Raw genomic sequence first — 18858 nt, 5'->3', positions numbered from 1 at the left:
ATACTCAGGGTATAACCAAATTTCCATAGCACTAGAGGACCAGGAGAAGACAACATTCACGTGTCCCTATGGCACTTATGCTTTTCGAAGAATGCCTTTTTGACTCTGTAATGCCCCAGTAACTTTTCAACGCTGCATGCAAGCCATATTCTCAAACATGGCTGAAGACTTTCTAGAAATTTTTATGGACGATTTTTCTGTCTCCATAGATGACTTTAAAAAATGCCTCGACAATTTGGCAAAGGTACTGAAACGATGTGAAGAGGCTGATCTTGTGTTGAACTGGGAAAAATGCCACTTCATGGTGACTGAGGGCATTATTTTAGGCCATAAAATTTCTAAAAAAGGCATTGAGGTAGACAAGGCCAAGATCGAGGTGATCGAGAAGCTACCCTCACCAACTTCTATCAAGGGCATTCAGAGTTTCCTTGGACATGCTGGATTTTATAGACAATTCATCAAGGACTTCTCCATAATATCCAAGCCCTTGTGCACCCTGCTGCAACAGAACCAACCATTTGTGTTCGATCAGAAATGCCATGGCGCATTCGATGAGCTGAAAAAGAGACTTATCTCTGCACCGATCATAGTTCCCCCTGAATGGACGACACCTTTCGAATTAATGTGTGATGCAAGTGATTTTGCCATGGGAGCTTTGCTTGGGCAGCGTAGAGGTAAAATCTTTCATGTTATATATTATGCTAGTCGTACCTTGAATGAGGCACAATTAAACTACACTACCACTGAGAAAGAATTACTTGTCGTGGTATTTGCATTTGACAAATTTAGGCCATACTTGATAGGCACCAAAGTCATAGTTCACACTGACCATTCTGCTATAAAATACTTAGTGAACAAGAAAGATGCCAAGCCTAGACTTATTAGGTGGATATTACTATTGCAAGAGTTTGACTTAGAGGTCATTGATAGGAAAGGTACTGAAAACCAAGTTGCAGACCATTTATCAAGGCTAGAGAACATTTCAGAATGCCATGGCATTTTTGATGTTAAAGAAGAATCCCCTGATGAGAAAATTTTATATGCCACGGCAATTCCGTGGTACGCTGACCTTGTTAATTTTCTTGTTAGTGGTGTTTTTCCTTATGAACTGAACAGCCAGGGCAAAAAGAGGTTTTTTCATGATGCCAAGTTCTATTTTTGGTATGAGACGTACTTGTTCAAGCAATGTGCCGATCAAATGATTCGATGGTGTGTCCCTGAAGAAGAGCAACGCGATATCTTACACCATTGCCACACAATACCCTGTGGAGGGCATTTTGGAGGTGCGAGGACTGCTGCAAAGGTCCTCCAATCAAGCTTTTATTGGCCATCATTATTTAAGGATCCCCACGACTTTTGCAAAGCGTGCAATAGATGCCAGCGCACTGGAAACATTTCCAGACGACATGAAATGCCGCTGCAAAATATTTTAGAAATTGAGCTATTCGACGTTTGGGGAAATGATTTCATGGGACATTCCCATCTTCATTTGGAGATTTATACATCTTGCTCGCAAGGACTATGTGTCTAAGTGGATTGAAGCAATTGTCACACCGAGGAATGACTCAAAGACAGTGCTCAAGTTTCTTCACAAAAACATCTTCACTCGATTTGGAGTACCAAGGGCCATTATCCGTGATGAGGGAACCCACTTTGATAACAAGCTAATTGCCAAGGCATTGCAGAAATATGGAGTGTGACATAAGATTGCCACGACATATCACCCTCAAACAAATGGGCAAGCTGAAGTGTCTAACCGAGAAGTCAAGCAAATCATTGAGAAGGTGGTGAACCCTCGAAGGAAAGACTGGTCCCCAAAACTCGATGAAGCACTCTGAGCCTACAGGACGACATTGAAAACACCTCTGGGAATGTCTCCCTTCAAGATGGTATATGGAAAAGCCTGCCACCTCCCATTTGAGTTAGAGCACGAGGCATACTGGGCAATCAAGAAACTAAACTTCGGCGCGCAACTTGCTGGGGAAAAATGACTGCTCGATCTAAATGAAATAGAGGAGTTTCGAGAACAAGCATATGAAAATGCCAAGCTCTATAAAGAGAAGACAAAAAAGTGGCACGACAAAATGCTTTTGCCACGGCATTTTCATGAGGACCAGAAAGTACTGTTGTTTAACTCTAGGCTCAAACTCTTCCCAGGAAAATTAAAGTCACAGTGGTCGGGACCATTTGAAGTCCACCATGTTTACCCGTACGATACTGTTGATATTAAGAACATAGACGATGAGTCCATCTTTAAAGTCAATGGCTAGCGCCTAAAAGCTTACCAAGGAGTCCCACCATTGCATGACAAGTCTGCGATTCTCTTGCATGACATCGATATTGGTCCAGCATCTTAAGGATGCCATGACATTTTAAATTTACTCATGTGTATAAATAATTTTTACTTTGTCATTATTTTAGTCTTTCTTATTTTTAATTAATTGCTTTTATTTTATTTTTGTTGCAAGGGATATTCCACATGGCTAACACGTGAGGTGTATGGTGAAAGCTTGTGAAAATTTGGGCGGCAAACTTGAATAGTAAAAGGAGGGAAACTTTTTCACTTTTCACTCTTACTTCGGGTTAAAATTTTTACTCTTTCTTTTTGTTTTGTTCCCGCCTAGACCCCACCATTTCACTTTTTATCCCCCACAAAATCTCTATTTTGTTCTTATCTTCTTATTTTGATTCACTTTAACTTTTTCTTCTTTATCTTTCATCTTCTTCTTTCCTCCTTTGCCGAAACCACCATAACCGCCAAAAAACTCCAAGCTTTTTCAACTTTTCTTTGTTTTCTCTTTGAACAATGGTCCAATCACGACCCTCTTCTTCTGTACCACCACATTTTGTGGACGATGCTGCCAAAGATCGGTTCCAAACCATTAAAAACCGACGAGTCTTTTTTGAGTTGGGATTTATCTTCTCTGAGGAGGAGGATGCCACCTTTAGAAGTGAAGTGCTCGATGTAGTTAACAAGAACAAGTGGCATAAATTTGTCAAGCATCCGGCCACTGTCAATGCATTGATCGTGAAGGAGTTTTACTCAAACATCTTCGAGCTAAACCAGCATGCCGTCGTAGTTCGCGACATTTCTATTCGATTCACTCCTACTTCTATTAATCGCTACTTCAAATTGCAGGTTCTGAAAGACCTCCATACTACTTTCGCGCAAGATGCAGACAACGAAACATACCAAGGCATTTTGGAAGACCTCTGTCTTCCTGACACCCAATGGAACGGCCAGCAACTGAGTCGCAAGACCGTGGACCGAGAGAAGCTGCTCCCGCAAGTGAAGTTGTGGAACCATTTTATGAAGCACAAGATGCTGCCCACTTCCCACAACACCACCGTATCTTGCCAGCGGATGCTTTTACTGCACTCCATCATATTTGGGCGCCCCATTGATGTAGGAAAAATCATTGTAGATCAAGCCCATTTATGCCTGAAGCAATCTGCATGTTCCCTGTTATTTCCTAATCTCATCACTGCTTTATGCCATAAAAAGAAAGTTTCTGAGGAGCAGTTCGACGAGATTTTACCGGGTATTGCTGGAATTACCATGGCAAAAATCCCTATGTTGTTGGGGCTGAAGGACGCAAAAGGAAAAGAAAAGGAGGCGACCACATCTCATGTTTCACCATCTCCACATGCCGGGCTGTAACATCCTCAATATCGGGTTAGTGACTAAATTGTAAAATTTCAGAATTTGGTGATAAAAGTAGAATATTTGAATAGTTCAATAATTTATGTGGAGATATTTCCTGAAAGTTGTTAGTAAATATTAAAGGAGTTAAAGGGCAAATGAGTAATTGAACAAGGAAAATAATTAAATAATAATTAATGGGTATTATAATACCCATGTGGAGAATGATTGAAGAGATAAGTTTCCAAGCAATTCTCTTCTTCATCTTCTTCTCTTCTCCACGTGAAAGCTCAAGTAAAAGGTAAGTTTCCTCATTAGTTGATTATTTGTTCAATTAAAGGTTGGGTTTTGATCCTTAGATGATAATTAAGCTTAAGGAAAGCTTAATTTGTCTTAAAATTGAGAGATAAAGGAGTTATGAAATATTAAAGAAAATGGGTTTTTAAATGAATTTTCAAAAAAAAAAGAGTTGATAAGTTGAATTTGAAACTGAATTTGACTTGTCATAGGTGTGAATAATAAGTTATAAGTGTTAGAAATAAGTTTGGATTACATGGAAATTTTGGCATGATTCTTAGTTTTAAGAATTTGAAATAGATATGAGAAATTCTAAAGTGTTGGAATGATAAAAGTTAGTTAAAATGGTTGTAGTTGAGTTTAATGGTATGAAAGGAGTTTATATGAGGAAATTTAATGAAAAGTTGTGGAATTTTTGGGTGAAAATAAACTATTATGGATAGGTGCATCGATGCACTATGAATGGGCACCGATGCACTAAGACAATTTTGAAGGTGCATCGATGCATTAAGGGGGTGCATCGATACACTCATAAAGGAAAAGTGAATTTTGGTTCATTAAATTAGGCTAAATTAGTAATATCAAGTTATAAGGTTTAGGCTTCTGAAAATCGTCTCGAAATTATGTTTATGTAGATGTTGAGCCTAAACAAGTTCCGAAACAATCAAAGAATTAGGATCGAATCAAAGCAAGTCTAAGGTGAGTGTAATTTAAATTGTGGAAGTTGATGCCTAAAACTAGTGGATCGAGTCATCACCTTGCCCATGTTCCTTTGAAGGATTCTCCCTTAAGTGATTGTGGTGGACTGTGTGGTGACTTAGATATTCAGATACAACTTGAAGAAAAGGTAATTGTTTGGTACAGTTCCCATGTAATCTTGCATTAAGTCAAGGCTTATTCTGTAATATTTGCTGCAGGGTGTATTTTCAGATTTATTTGTTGTAAAAGGCATTCATACCGGCCATGAGAATGTTTCAGTACAGTTGCTTGAGCCACCGTTAGAGGTCATGGATGATACGATTGTTCTAACTGTTGCAGAAGCTATTTCACTATATCCACCATCACCTGTTTTTGTTCTTACTAATGCTACTCTTCGTTATGGTCTTAAGGTTATCCGTGGGAATGTCCCTCAAGGTAACACGTTCTAGTGATTGAATTGATGGGTATTTCTTTATACTATCAAGCTTATTTGGAGGAAACTGGCTATTTTTGTTGCATTGATTGATACTCCTGGGAAAAGTCTTAAGTATCTTTCAACTGGTATTTGCAGAGATAACTCTTCCATCACCACATCATCGATGGTCTGTATCAAACAGTTTAGTTGCCCGAGTGGACTCTACAATGGGTTTCATTCACGCCTTAACATTGGGTGAAACGACTGTCATTGTTGAAGATACTAGAGTTGATGGCCATAGTCAAATGTCATCTCTTAAGGTGGTCTTTCCAGATACCTTATCTTTGTACATTTCACTGTTGTCTAGTGGAGATCCAGTAGAAGGAATGGAACCAGTTCTGCCCATGGCACGTTGGTATTTGTCTCTGGAAAACGATACCTCATTCAACTCAAGGTTTTTTCTCGGGGTCCTTATGCACAGGAAATCTACATTACAGAGGTAACTTATGGGTTATTTATTTTCCCTGTGTAGCAGTGAAATAAATGAGTTATGTTAACACTGAACATTTTGGCCTAGCACTAAATGATTAGGTTCTCAAATGTTTCTTGACGATACTTGAAGGGTCAATCATTTTTTTGGGTTAAAGATTTGTTAGCTCATTAGTGTAATTTCATAAATTTCTCATTATTTTCCTTGTTATTTTCAAATCAGACTTCCTTTCCTTCATTGCAGAATGATGATATTGAGTTTTATGACAACCAATCTGGCTACTGGAAAATTGTCCCAGTGTTAGAGCCTATTGCATCCAGATACAGCAGGATAAGTGCTAGAATTTTGGAAGCAACTTCAGAGGGATTGGGGAAATTGACAGCCTCTTTAGTTTACTATAATGGACATCATGATACTAAAGAGGTGAAATGTCATTTACTTTCCCCTTTCTCTTTTCTTCTTATTCTTTTGAGAAACAAGATTATAGAAAGCATCATTTTTTTCTGATTTATTGTTCGACATTGATTACATTTTTCTCTCTTGCCTTGTCGTTTAGGTTCTCAAGGTTGTGCAAGAGGTTATTGTTTGCGATCAAGTAAAGTTTAGCTTGGAGAAAGTAAGTGGTGAATCTCAAATTGTGCTCCTTCCTTGGGCACCTGCGGTACATCAGGAGATGGAGCTAAAGGCTGCTGGAGGTTGGTAGCATTTTACTTGTCCATTTCCAAAATTTAGTTTTACAAGTTCTGACACCTTTTAATGGGCTTCAATGCTATCATAGGTTGTGCAAAAGCCTCAAGTGACTATAAATGGTTTTCGTCGGACATTACTGTTGTTTCAGTGACTGCATATGGATCCTAGTGAAGGTGATGTCAAGTTTTGATTCATTAAATTTTGACGAGGTAACAAATTTGTTCCTTCTACAGCTTTCTTTGTTCTTATGGTTAGAAAAGATCCTAGTGTAGCATAGAATTTGTAAAGGTCCTATGGTGGATCTGGTTTTGTTGCTGCTCTAAATTCTGAATACGAACTTATTTGTCTTTTTACCCTATAAAAGCTTCCAGTTTCACATGGTCCATTATTTTTTGAAGCTACTTTCTGCAATGTTTCTGACAGGTCGTGGTTGAAGTTTCCACTCCATCCTATATGGTTATGTTACAAAACTTCCCTGTTGAGACTGTTGTGGGATCACATATCCCAGCTGCTGTTACAATGGAAACTTCAAACGGTTATATCACATTCCAGAATCATTAGGAAACTTCTTTTCTTCCCTGCAAACATTCCTGTTAAAGTTGACTTGCCATTTGCAGGTGCCTACATTTCTAGATGTGATGCATTTCATTCCTTTATAAAGTGGAAAGTTGGAAGCGAGTCTTTCATTGTTACCAATGGAACAGGGGAGGCACCAGTCCTTGAAAAGGACAATTTGGAGCTTCATGTTCCAGTGGATGGTCCTCCATGTTCATGGACATACACATATATGCTTCTGCATCTGCTCAAGCAATGCTGCACGCAACATTTTCAAAGGAATACAATCATTTTGATCCCTCTTTTAGTGGACCTATTGTTCTACGAGCAGCTTCCAGAATTGCATCATACAGACCACTTACTCTGCATCAGATAGGTGATGGGAACCAGTTTGGTGGTTATTGGGTTAATACAGCTGGTGCTGAAGCTGGTAATCAACTAGAAGATCTGGATAAGGTATATCTTGTGCCTGGAACTCAGTTAGATGTTATGCTTTATGGAGGACCAGAAAGGTGGGACGAAGGTGTTGACTTCGTGGAAACAGCGGAGATTTTTGATGAAAAATGGGCACATGATAACGGGGTTCTTGTGCATCAGATTTATAGCAGCCATGGCAGTTTGTATAGACTTTTATGCCAAACACTGGGGACTTTTGTAAGCTCCTGTGCTATTTCCTAGACAACCCTATACGAGTTGCAATTCAAGTCTATATTCTTGCTATTTATTTCTTACCGATATGGTCTATTTAGTCCTGAATCATGATATATTTGCTTTCTATGGTTCCTAACTGTTCAGAAACTTGTTTTTAAACGTGGAAACTTGGTTGGAGATTATCATCCTCTTCCCACATTAGTAGAAGCGGCACTGTCTCTTGTTTGCAGCCTTCCTTCCTCTATTGTGGTAATAGTGGATGAACCTGGTAAATGTTATTATTATTTGTATTGGACTGATGTGAAATATGACCTTTGATTCCGCTACTCCCCTTTTTTACACCTGTCAACTAGTTGTGTGGTTTTGGTTGATGTGACAGTTAATGATCGAGATGTTATTCGGACTACAATTCAAGTTGATCGTAGCCCAGGGAAAATTCAAGTCACACCTGTTACTGTGGCAAATGGGCAAACTATTAGAGTGGCCGCTGTCAGCATTAGTACCAATGGAGAGCCTTTTGCAAACTCTTCTTCCCTGTGCTTAAAGTGGGAGCTAGGCAATTGTGACAGTCTGGCTTATTGGAACCATGCATATGATTCTGAGAACCATAAATAGTCTAGTTGGGAGAGGTTTCTTGTGCTGCGAAACGAATCAGGATCGGTACTGCCGGACAATGATTTGTTAGTTTCTAGTTTTTTAATTATTTTTAGCAACATCTTTGCCATGAAATGACAGTAGAAAAGCTATGAAACTATTATTTCCAAGGGAAGGGGTGAGAGGTCTTTGCCAAAATGGGAGGGGGAGATTGAGCAAAGAGTTAGTTAACTAAAATACAGTGAGGGTAACTGTGATAATACTCATTAAACTAACAAGATACCACAGCTGAAAAAAGTATTAGTAGTATCTCCCTGCAGTAATATTTTGAAGTTGTTAAGCATGAAAAAATGCATATGGATTTAAGTTAGCTTCGAGTAGAAGCTGGCGATGTGGATAAATACTTTTTTTGCAGCATTTAAATATCTAGTATTGGCTTCAATTGATTAAGAATCAGGTTAGATGGGTTTTTCTTGTGTGTTAGGGCATAGAATAACTAGAGAAGTGGAAGACTGCCTAACTTCAGAGCTTGCATCTGTTTCTCATTCAGTTTTTTCCCATCCTATATGTTTTATCCTCAATCATGTAATAATTATGCACATTTGATTCATAATGAATGTTAGATCATGTCGCCAAAAAGAATAACGATTATCATGTAGGCTAGTTCCAACAAATGATTCACAAGAGAAAATTTGCCCAAAAATCAAAGAAAAAAAAGTCTCTAGAGTTTAATAAAATATTATAAAGTCAAAAAATTGTCCAAAAACTGTTATAGGCAAAAATCTTATTTATCGAAATTTTACCAAAAATAGAAAAATCCCGAAAATCACTCTAAATTGAAATTCAAAATAAAATAAGCAATCTGCAAAAAATCCGACCGAAATCGGATTTAAAATGACTTCCTAATTGACAATCGAAATATTATCATAAATAGTAAAAATATCTAAATCTAGTGATTCGGAGAGGAAAACGGCAGAATTTGAGGTCAAAAAAAGGCCACATGGAGCGTATCTCATGTGGACAGCGTGCGCGTCGAAAAGAGCTTTCTGGATTGGGGTCTTATGCGCGATTCTGACACTCGTAGCCAAAGTTATGGCCAAAATACTGAAGCACACTTAAAACGGCCCCAATGAGGAACATATCACAATCAATTCCCGCCTTTACGCTGATCTGCCAACTCATGGTATCTCAGCGCCATCAAGGTGCAATCTGACAGCTCATCATCATCTGTCTCTGATACATCTGTATCAGATCAACATCCCTGAACAACAGTTTTACCCGTTCTAAGTGGAGGTTGTACAAGTTTTACAATTTTGGATTATTCCTACCCAAGCATCTAGTCTACTAATTGTTTTATTTGTAATATATCAATAGAAATTGTTTACCACTGAATACTTATATGTTATATCTTTGCTATTTTAGAACTTTTATACTATTTTGGACTTCTATATGTTTTTATTCCTTCCTTAACTATTCAGTACATAATGCAACTTTTTTTCTTCCTCATGATGTGTTATGTTGGGATAAATGAAATTTCAATTGCTTTTGTCTCAGTGTATTGTCCGTGCCACTGTTACTGGATTTATTGGTAGTTCCACAGTCCATCATTATTCTTCTGAATTTTCAGAAGATTTAGAGAATTTTCTTACAGATGCTGTATAAATACAGGTAGGCTGTGAATAATCTACTCAAATGACATAAATTTCGTTAAATACCTTTGTCTGCCATTTTTCTACTGTGAACGATATACTGAAACAAGCTTTGTTTGCCCTCTATGGTTCTTCCTTTCTTTTGAAAAAAATATTGCTTTGTTTATTTTTTTTTGGGTTGGGGGGATAGGAGGGGTTAAGGGTTGACATGTTATAAAAAATTATTCTAATATTATTCTGTGTTAATCTTTGCAGCTTGTTTCTACTCTAAGAGTGACTCCAGACTCCAGAGTTCAATTTGTTATATTTCAATCCTGATGCCAAGGGAGAAATCCAGCACCATCACTCTATTCATTTGGTGATTTCAATTGAATATGCATTACTATTTTGAAACCAGTTCAATGAAGTTGTGTGGTATGCATTTCTTTTGAAGCTGATTTGATTATTCTCTTTATGATATGCATTACTGGAGAGATATTTGATGCACTTTTGATGAATGAAGAATACCGATAACATGCAAAGAAATTGATGTTTTTGCTTTGAATAAACTTGTTAGCTTTATACTTTTAGATCTGTAACCAAATGGTGACTGTGGCTATCTTGGTTTCCCATTTTCTGGCCATTACATTTTTGTAAATCTAATTATTTGCTTGCAATGATCTGTTTATTTGTTCTACTTGCTAGTTGCCACATGTAATGAATAGCTTGGATTGGAGTGATACCATGCTCCCCTTACTAGTTGCTAGATTTGACATTTAAGAAATAATGTCTTGGGCAGTGCTTGCTCTTAAGGCCTTCAATAAGGAATTAAAAGAATGGATAGCTGAACTGGCAATAATTTTTGTACTAAACAACTTTCATCTTTGCATGTCTTTTTCATAACGAAAAAAATGAATGGTAAAACATGGGGGAATTATTGTAATATTATTGCTAATTTTACAATTCCATCCATCCCGGGTCACAGTATATCAGCCTTTTTTTTTTTTACCATACTAATCAGTCGAAAAATCTACCTTGCTACTAAACATTTATGTAATTGTCATGAATCTCATTCTATGGCTTTTAGGATGTGGTGTCTTGTTCAAGCTCGTCATTATTTGTTGATTTTACATTTTCTTTTTAGTTGAATAGAAGGGAAAATTAGATTTTAGAGTAAGGTATTATAACTGTATTTAGGGACTGATGTTTAATGGTACCTAATGCGTAGAAGCTTTTGAGCAGCACATCATACATCTTTCTGAGCCTAATTTATTTGCAAACTAAGACTGTTGGTTTAATTTTGTTTTCCAGCATAAGTACTCCCAGATTATTCTTTCTTCTGGGAATTCTGGTCATTTAACAATTTTCATACAATATACTTAATCATTGTATCCATTAGGCAAATTTGTCAATTACTGGAGGGAGTTGTTTCTTTTTTTGATAAGAATTTCAGGCCTCGTTAAAAACCCCCTTCTTGATTAATGGAGCTTATATGAACTCCTTAATCAGCATAAGGAGGAAAAAAGTGCCTTAGGATTTTATTGAACCATAAAATTACATAAGATACAACCATCATACACCCAACCAACCAAAAAAACTCAAAACAACCATAAAACATCCAAAATATAAATATAGAATTAGCCAATTCCTTCTTTAGCTAAGGCATCAGCCTCTAAATTGGTTGTCCTATTAACCCATCTGACAACATCTTCTAAAACATTAAGCGTATGAACAATATCTTTAATCAAAAAGCATAAACATCAGGAACTAGATCCACTTTCTTAATCCAGTCTACCGTAACTTTGCTGTCGCTTTCAATAATTAGACGTCCATTCCACTCTCGTAAATTCGCATAGAACATTAGACCATTCTGAATAGCTTTTAATTCCATAAAAGTTGGAGGGCCCGGGCCAGCAGTTTCCTTGAAAGAACTTAAAGTCAAACCCGAGGAGTCCTTTAGAACACCTCGTAACCCACTCTTCTTCCAATCTCTAGTAGTAGCCGCATCAACATTTAACTTTACAAAGCCTTGAGGAGGAGGAGACCAAGGAAATTTAGTTACAAGCTGATTAGGATAAAGAGAGCACAAATCCCCTAATGAAGGGTCTGAAATAAGAGAGTCCTTAGGAATAGACACCTCATTGACTTAGCAAGGAACCAAGAAGCTAGTCTAAACCTTGCTAGGAAAAAATACTCAGCCAAATCCAACTTTCCCTCTTCAAACACAATAAGATTCCTAACTTTCCAAGTAGTCCAAATAACTGCCCCAGGAATAAAAGACCAAATTGTAGAGGTAAACTTCAAATCAGCCCAAGCAAGTAGGAAGTTTTTCGCATTTACATGCAAAACAGACTTAATCTTTCAGAAATTCAGAAATTTGTTCCAAATCGTCCACACCACCGAACACGTGAAAAACAAGTGCGAGGAAGACTCCACCTCCCTTTTACAAAGAGGGCACATAATGTCTACAATTCCTTGTATTCCCCTTTTAACAAGTTCTGTCCTAACAGCCAGCTTCCCTAACACCACCTGCCACATAAAGGACTCCACTCTAGGTGAAATCTGGCCCCTCTAAATAATCTTCTTCCAGAAATATACCTCTTCCGAATCCGAAATAATGGCTGAACAAATCTTAGTTCCAGATTTAACAGTGTAAACCCCATCTCTAGTACCTTTCCAAATCACCCCATCACATAACTTCGTAGATAAAGAAACAGAGGAAATAGAATTCATCAAGTTAACCCATTGTTCTACTTCCCAGTCGTTAAAATTTCTTCTAAACTGCACATCCCAACTCCAACCCGATGAGATGTAATTCCCAAATTCAACCAGATTACCCATTTTGTTTGTGAAAATGGAAAACAAACGAGGGAAAATAATAAGAAGAGGATAGTCCAAAACCCAATTATCCTGCCAAAACCTAATCAATCTGCCATCCCCAACTCAGAAAGAATACAAACTTCTAAACAGTAAATGAAAATACATTTTATTTACTTGAAATAACTTTTAGGATCTCTTGGCAAATTTGAAGGAAATGAAAATTGAAAGAAATCCCTTTCTGGGGATGTTGATGCTGTTCAGTGTTCACATTTGAAAAATTATTTAAAAGCAACTTGCTAGAAAACATTTTTCAGTTTATAAAATTTTTGTGTTTTACGTGTGTTGAGACCTGCAAATTCAGTTACAAATGAATCCTTGTTTTAGTTAGAGAAACATGTGGAACTATGTTTTTTTAATCTTGGAATGTCCATGTAAAGGAATCACTTTGACCAAATTAATGTTCTCTTTCATTTCTTTGCAATGAAATGCTGAGTTAATTTGAAATTACAACATGTTATTTTTTTGAAAGCTCTGATTTCTTTCTTTCTCTACAAATGATACCTTCATGTTTGATATCTCATTACTCGTAATTTATTACTCTGATGACATTTTAACAGGTCCAAGTTTCGGATATAGACTGGATTGAGATTATTTTAGGAGAAGAGATAAACCTTACGGTGGGTTTTTTCACTTTTCCATATAAATTGATACTTTTCCTTCACTTCCAAACTGGGTTTACTCTTACTGACTGGTAATTTTTTATCTGAAGGAAGGAAGTTCAAAGTCAATTGGTTTGATGGCTGGGGTTTATGATGGAAGCACTTTTGACATTCCTCAGGTTTGCAATGATTTCCATTTATCATTCTCTTGGAGCTATGTATACATGATATTCTTTTGTGGATACATGTTTTAGACTAAATAATTTGGGAAGTATACTAGGTATTTCTCCAAGATAAGTATAACTGAATATTGGGCACATGTGCCTTATGCATATCTTTGTCCTCCCATGTGAGGGATCCTTTTGTATAACCTAATTATTCTCTAAACAAGATCTATACAAACTATTTTGACAATGTATCTCATGATATACCGTGTTCTTTAAAAATAAACCTTCATGCATGTCAGTTTACCCCCTTTTCTAAAAGTTTCTGATGTGTCTATTGTTGGTTTTTGGCAAATATCCCACATTGGTTTTGTATAAGGAGGAGGGGAAATTCTTTTGTTATAAATAGAGCCATCCTCCTCCTTAGTTTAGCATCCCACAAATATAAGTCTTCTTTTATATTAAAGGCTATTCGTATTCTTTTTTTTCTCTTTGTAATATTTCCTCTACTAGTGAAATATTATTTTAGTAGTGTTCGAGGAGGTAGGCATAATTTTTGGCCTAACCTCGTTAAATATTGGTGTTCTCTTTATGCCTATTTAATAGCTATTGTTGGGTATAGTTGTTGTTAATTATTGTCCTATTAAAATTACTTGTCTTGGTTGTTCTGTCTAAGGAAAATGGGTTTTAAGAGGGACCATTGTGACCCCTCCTCTTTCCTGGGAATCTACCTTGGTGTGATTTTTAGTACAATCGTTTTCATACTAGTCACCTAGATAATAGTTTTCAAGGTGAATTTGTTATTATTGGTGGAAATTAACCCGAATTCCACAACAATTGGTATCAGATCTCTTGGTTTATTTTAGTATGCTCTGTGGTTGCGGCTTAGGCTGATCTTCCACATCAGAAAAAAAATTCCTTGGGACAATTGGCATTCCGCATTGACAGCTATTAAATAGAATTTGTAGCAGAAATGGCAGACGTAACAAAAACATCCACATCGTCGTCAACAGCTGTGACAAATGTTAGATTTGCAGTGGAGATTTTTGATGGCACCGGTCATTTCGGCATGTGGCAAAGTGAGGTTCTAGATGCCCTATTTCAGCAAGGTCTATACATTGCTATTGAAGGAGAGAAACCAGATGATGTTGAGGAGAAAGAATGAAAGATGATCAATAGATTGGCATGTGGTACTATTAGATCGTATCTTTCTAGAGAGTAGAAGTATGCATTTTCTAAGGAAACTTCTGCAAGTAAATTGTGGAAGGCACTGGAGGAGAAATTTTTGAAGAAAAGTGGTCAGAACAAGCTCTACATGAAAAAGAGATTGTTCCGCTTCAACTATGTACCAGGTACCACTATGAATGATCACATTACTAGCTTTAATCAGCTGGTGACTGATCTGATGAATATGGATGTGACTTTTGAAGACGAAGATCTGGCTCTGATGTTGATAGGATCACTTCCTGATGAGTTTGAGTATCTTGAAACTACTCTACTTCATGGGAAAGTTGTTGTGTCTCTCACTGAAGTAATTGATGCCTTGTATAGTTATGAATTGAGAAAGGAAGACAAACAAGAAAACCCAAGTGTCGAAGCAGAAGCTCTTGTTGTTAGAGGTCGTTCGAAGAGTCAGAATAAAGGAAGGAGAGGGAGATCGAAGTCAAAGTCCAGATTGAGCAAAGATGAATGTGCCTTTTATCGAGAAAAAGGGCACTGGAAGAAAGAATGTCCCAAGCTAAAGAACAAAGGCAAACCTGAAAGGGGAAAGGTTGTCTCTGAATCAAATGTGGTCGAGTATGATGATGCAGATTCAGATTTCACATTCGCTGCTACGCTATCAACCAGTTGTTCTAGTGGAGAAGGTTTGGTGTATATTGTCTAATACTGGGTTAGACAAAGAATTTTGGGCTGAGGCTTTGGTCTATGCTTGTCACCTTGTCAACCGCTTACCATCGACTGCTATTGGTGGTAAAGCACCTTTAGAAAAATGGTTTGGAGTATCTGCTACAGATTATGATTCCTTACATGTGTTTGGTTCCACTGCATACTATCATGTTAAGGAGTCAAAGCTGGATTAAAGAGCAAAGAAGGCGATCTTTATGGGGATCACCTCTGGTGTGAAAGGCTATCATCTTTGGTGTCCAGAAACAAAGAAAATAATCTTTAGCAGGGATGTTACCTTTGATGAATCTACCATGTTGAGAAAGGTGACTTCAGAAAAATTGAAGCAGACAGGTTGAACTCCCAAACAGGTGGAGTTTAAAGGAAGCAGAATTGACCCAACCAGTAAAGAAACTGATGTTGACTCTCCTATGGTAGAAGAAGAGTCAGATGAAGAAGAGGTTCAGACCCAACCTCCACAGCAACATGAATCAATTGCACTAAGAAAGGGAAAGAGGACCATTAGACAACCTACTCGTTATGCTGATATGGTCTCTTTTGCATCACCAATTGCAATTGATGACGTTCCTGCCACTTTTAATGAAGCAGTACAAAGTTCAGAACATAAAAAGTGGAGGATCGCCATGAATGAAGAAATACAATCCCTTCAAAAGAATCAGACATGGAAACTAGCTAGTATTCCGAAGGGAAAGAAGGCAATTGGGTGCAAGTGGGTATATGCAAAGAAAGATGGATTTCCTGACAAGAATAACATCCGCTACAAAGCAAGATTGGTGGCTAAAGACTACGCTCAAACGGAGGGAGTTGATTATAATGAAGTATTTTCTCCAGTTGTAAAACATTCCTCCATCAGAATTTTGTTGGCTTTGGTAGCACAGTTGGATTTGGAATTAGTTCAGATGGATGTAAAAACTACATTTTTACATGGAGACTTGGATGAGGAAATCTACATGACTCAGCCAGATGGATTAAAAGTTGCTGAAAAAGAAGAGATGGTGTGCAAATTAGAAAAATCTCTATACGGATTGAAGCAATCTCCAAGGCAGTGGTACAAGCGATTTGACAAGTTTATGATAGGGCAGAAGTACACAAGAAGCAAATATGATCATTGTGTGTATTTACGCAAACTACAAAATGGATCCTATATATATCTTCTTCTTTATGTTGATGATATGTTGATAGCTTCCAGGAGTCAAACAGAAATTGCAAAACTAAAGACTCAATTGAACAGGGAGTTTGAGATGAAGGATCTTGGTGAAGCAAAGAATATTCTAGGCATGGAGATATCAAGGGATAAGAAATTGGGGAGGCTTTGTTTGTCTCAGAAAGAATATCTGAGGAAGGTACTAAAATATTTTGGAATGAATAAGAAGTCAAAACCAGTTAGTACACCTCTTGCTCCTCATTTCAAGCTCGGTGTATCCATGTCACCTAAGGATGATGCAGAACGGGAATACATGTCAAAGGTTTCGTATGTAAGTGTTGTTGGTAGCTTAATGTATGCAATGGTGTATACGAAACCCGATATTTCACAGGCAGTTGGGGTTGTGAGCAGGTATATGCATGATCCTGGAAAGGAGCATTGGGAAGCTGTGAAATGGATTCTGCGGTATATTCTGAACACCGTAGATGTTGGTTTGGTCTTTCAGCAGGACAAACAAGATGGTCAGTGTGTAGTTAGGTATTATGATTCAGACTATGCAGGTGATTTGGACAAGCGTCGATCAACTACTGGTTATGTGTTTACATTTACAAAAGCACCAGTCAGTTGGAAGTCCACCTTATAGTTAACAGTGGCTTTGTCTACTACAGAGGCAGAGTATATGGCAGTTACAGAGGCTATGAAGGAGGCAATTTGGCTTCAAGGGTTGTTTGGTGAATTGGGAATGGAACAAAAGCACATCAAAGTGCACTGTGACAGTCAGAGTACTATTCATTTAGCAAAAGAACCAAGTTTACCATGTAAGGACGAAGCACATCGATGTTCGATATCACTTTGTATGAGAGATTCTAGAAGAAGGTGGAGTCATAATCCAGAAGATTCGGACCACTGAGAATCCTGCTGATATGTTGGAAAAAGTGGTAACTGTGGTCAAGTTTAAACATTGTTTAGACTTGGTCAATATTGTTACAAATTGAAAGATGAATTTGCAGACACTACTGAAGATTGGATTTTTTTAGAGACGTGTGTGGAATTTGCCAATGTGGAGATTTGTTGGTTTTTGGCAAATATCCCACATTGGTTTTGTATAAGGAGGAGGGGAAATTCTTTTGTTATAAATAGAGCCATCCTCCTCCTTAGTTTAGCATCCCATAAATATAAGTCTTCTTCTATATTAAAGGCTATTTGTATTCTTTCTTTCTAATATTTCCTCTACTAGTGAAATATTATTTTAGTAGTGTTCGAGGAGGTAGGCATAATTTTTGGCCTAACCTCGTTAAATATTGGTGTTCTCTTTATGTCTATTTAATAGCTATTGTCGGGTATAGTTGTTGTTAATTATTGTCCTATTAAAATTACTTGTCTTGGTAGTTCTGTCTAAGGAAAGTGGGTTTTAAGAGGGACCATTGTGACCATTGTGACCCCTCCTCTTTCCTGGGAATCTACCTTGGTATCATTTTTAGTACAATCATTTTCACACTAGTCACCTAGATAATAGTTTTCAAGGTGAATTTATTATTATTGGTGGAAATTAACCCGAATTCCACAACATCTATTCCCCTACATCCATGTATAAGCCATGTCTTCATATTCTTTCTATTACCTTGATGGGTTCCTTTCTGTGCAGTTTGCTTACATGAATATCCACGTGCATATTGAGGATGATATAGTGGAACTTGTGGACAAGGATGATTTCTCAGTCCCTAATGGTGGATATGTTAGAATGCAGAATTTCAAAATCAGGGCATAACATCTTGGCATCACAACACTTTACGTAAGTTATTTATCCTCTTGAAGATCTCTCTTACGTTATCATTTCCTTGGGAATTGTTGTAATCACTCAATCCAGAGTTTGTTTGCATTAATTTGAAGATAGATATTAATAGCAGGTCAGTGCTAGACGCCATTTTGGACATGAAATATCAAGTCAGGCTATCAAGGTTGAAGTTTATGCTCCACTAACAATTCACCCACCAAATATTTTCCTTGTACCAGGTCCCTCTTACTTGGTATGACTCTGTATTCCTTTACTTTCTAAATATATATACACATCATGTTATTATGTGAACAGTGTGAACAGTCCTTGTTTCATATTGAACTTCATATCTTCTTCCCTTTTACTTCTCTTTGCAACCCCTTTTCCTACTTTTATTTGGAAATTGAATTCTTTTTTCTTATTTCTAATTATATCACATGCATTGATCATTCTTTTAGCTGACTATAAAAGGAGGTCCGACCCTTGGTGCCTTTGTGGAATACACAAGTACAGATGATGTTGTGTTTTAAAAGGCGCAAGGCGCTCTAAGGCGATTAGCTACCCGAGAGCCTCAATTTTTGAGGCGCTTTGAGGCAAAGGATTCATGTACGCGAGGCGCTTAATTTTACAAAACATTTGTAAATATTTTATAACCATACCTCAAACACAAAACAACTTAATAATTAACTTAATAAGCAAAAACACCAAGTAGCATATATCATATTGTATC

The 18858-nt window shown here is 37.3% G+C and overlaps 1 protein-coding gene, 1 long non-coding RNA gene and 1 pseudogene across 2 annotated transcripts; all 3 read left to right on the top strand.

Moving 5' to 3' along the window:
• The first annotated feature begins 4653 nt into the window (after window positions 1–4653).
• LOC120172041 (nuclear pore complex protein GP210-like) lies at window positions 4654–6396 on the top strand. The gene is made up of 6 exons (XM_039179614.1): window positions 4654–4787; window positions 4858–5074; window positions 5211–5553; window positions 5788–5967; window positions 6101–6239; window positions 6323–6396. The coding sequence occupies exons 1-4, from the start codon at window positions 4668–4670 to the stop codon at window positions 5846–5848; spliced, it is 741 nt and encodes a 246-aa protein (XP_039035545.1). The 5' UTR covers window positions 4654–4667; the 3' UTR covers window positions 5849–5967; window positions 6101–6239; window positions 6323–6396.
• LOC120172060 lies at window positions 6218–10319 on the top strand (annotated as a pseudogene).
• Window positions 10320–13131: 2812 nt separating this feature from the next.
• LOC120172042 lies at window positions 13132–18685 on the top strand. The gene is made up of 5 exons (XR_005520931.1): window positions 13132–13159; window positions 13252–13320; window positions 18000–18146; window positions 18262–18381; window positions 18587–18685. It is a non-coding gene; the product is annotated as an uncharacterized LOC120172042 (long non-coding RNA).
• Window positions 18686–18858: the final 173 nt, after the last annotated feature.

The sequence above is a fragment of the Hibiscus syriacus genome, unplaced genomic scaffold (genome assembly GCF_006381635.1).
Source record: "Hibiscus syriacus cultivar Baekdansim isolate YM2019G1 unplaced genomic scaffold, ASM638163v2 tig00111841_pilon, whole genome shotgun sequence".
NCBI lineage: Eukaryota > Viridiplantae > Streptophyta > Magnoliopsida > Malvales > Malvaceae > Hibiscus > Hibiscus syriacus.
The sequence above is the reverse complement of the archived record's forward strand: the minus strand, read 5'-3'. Positions and strand labels throughout refer to the sequence as shown.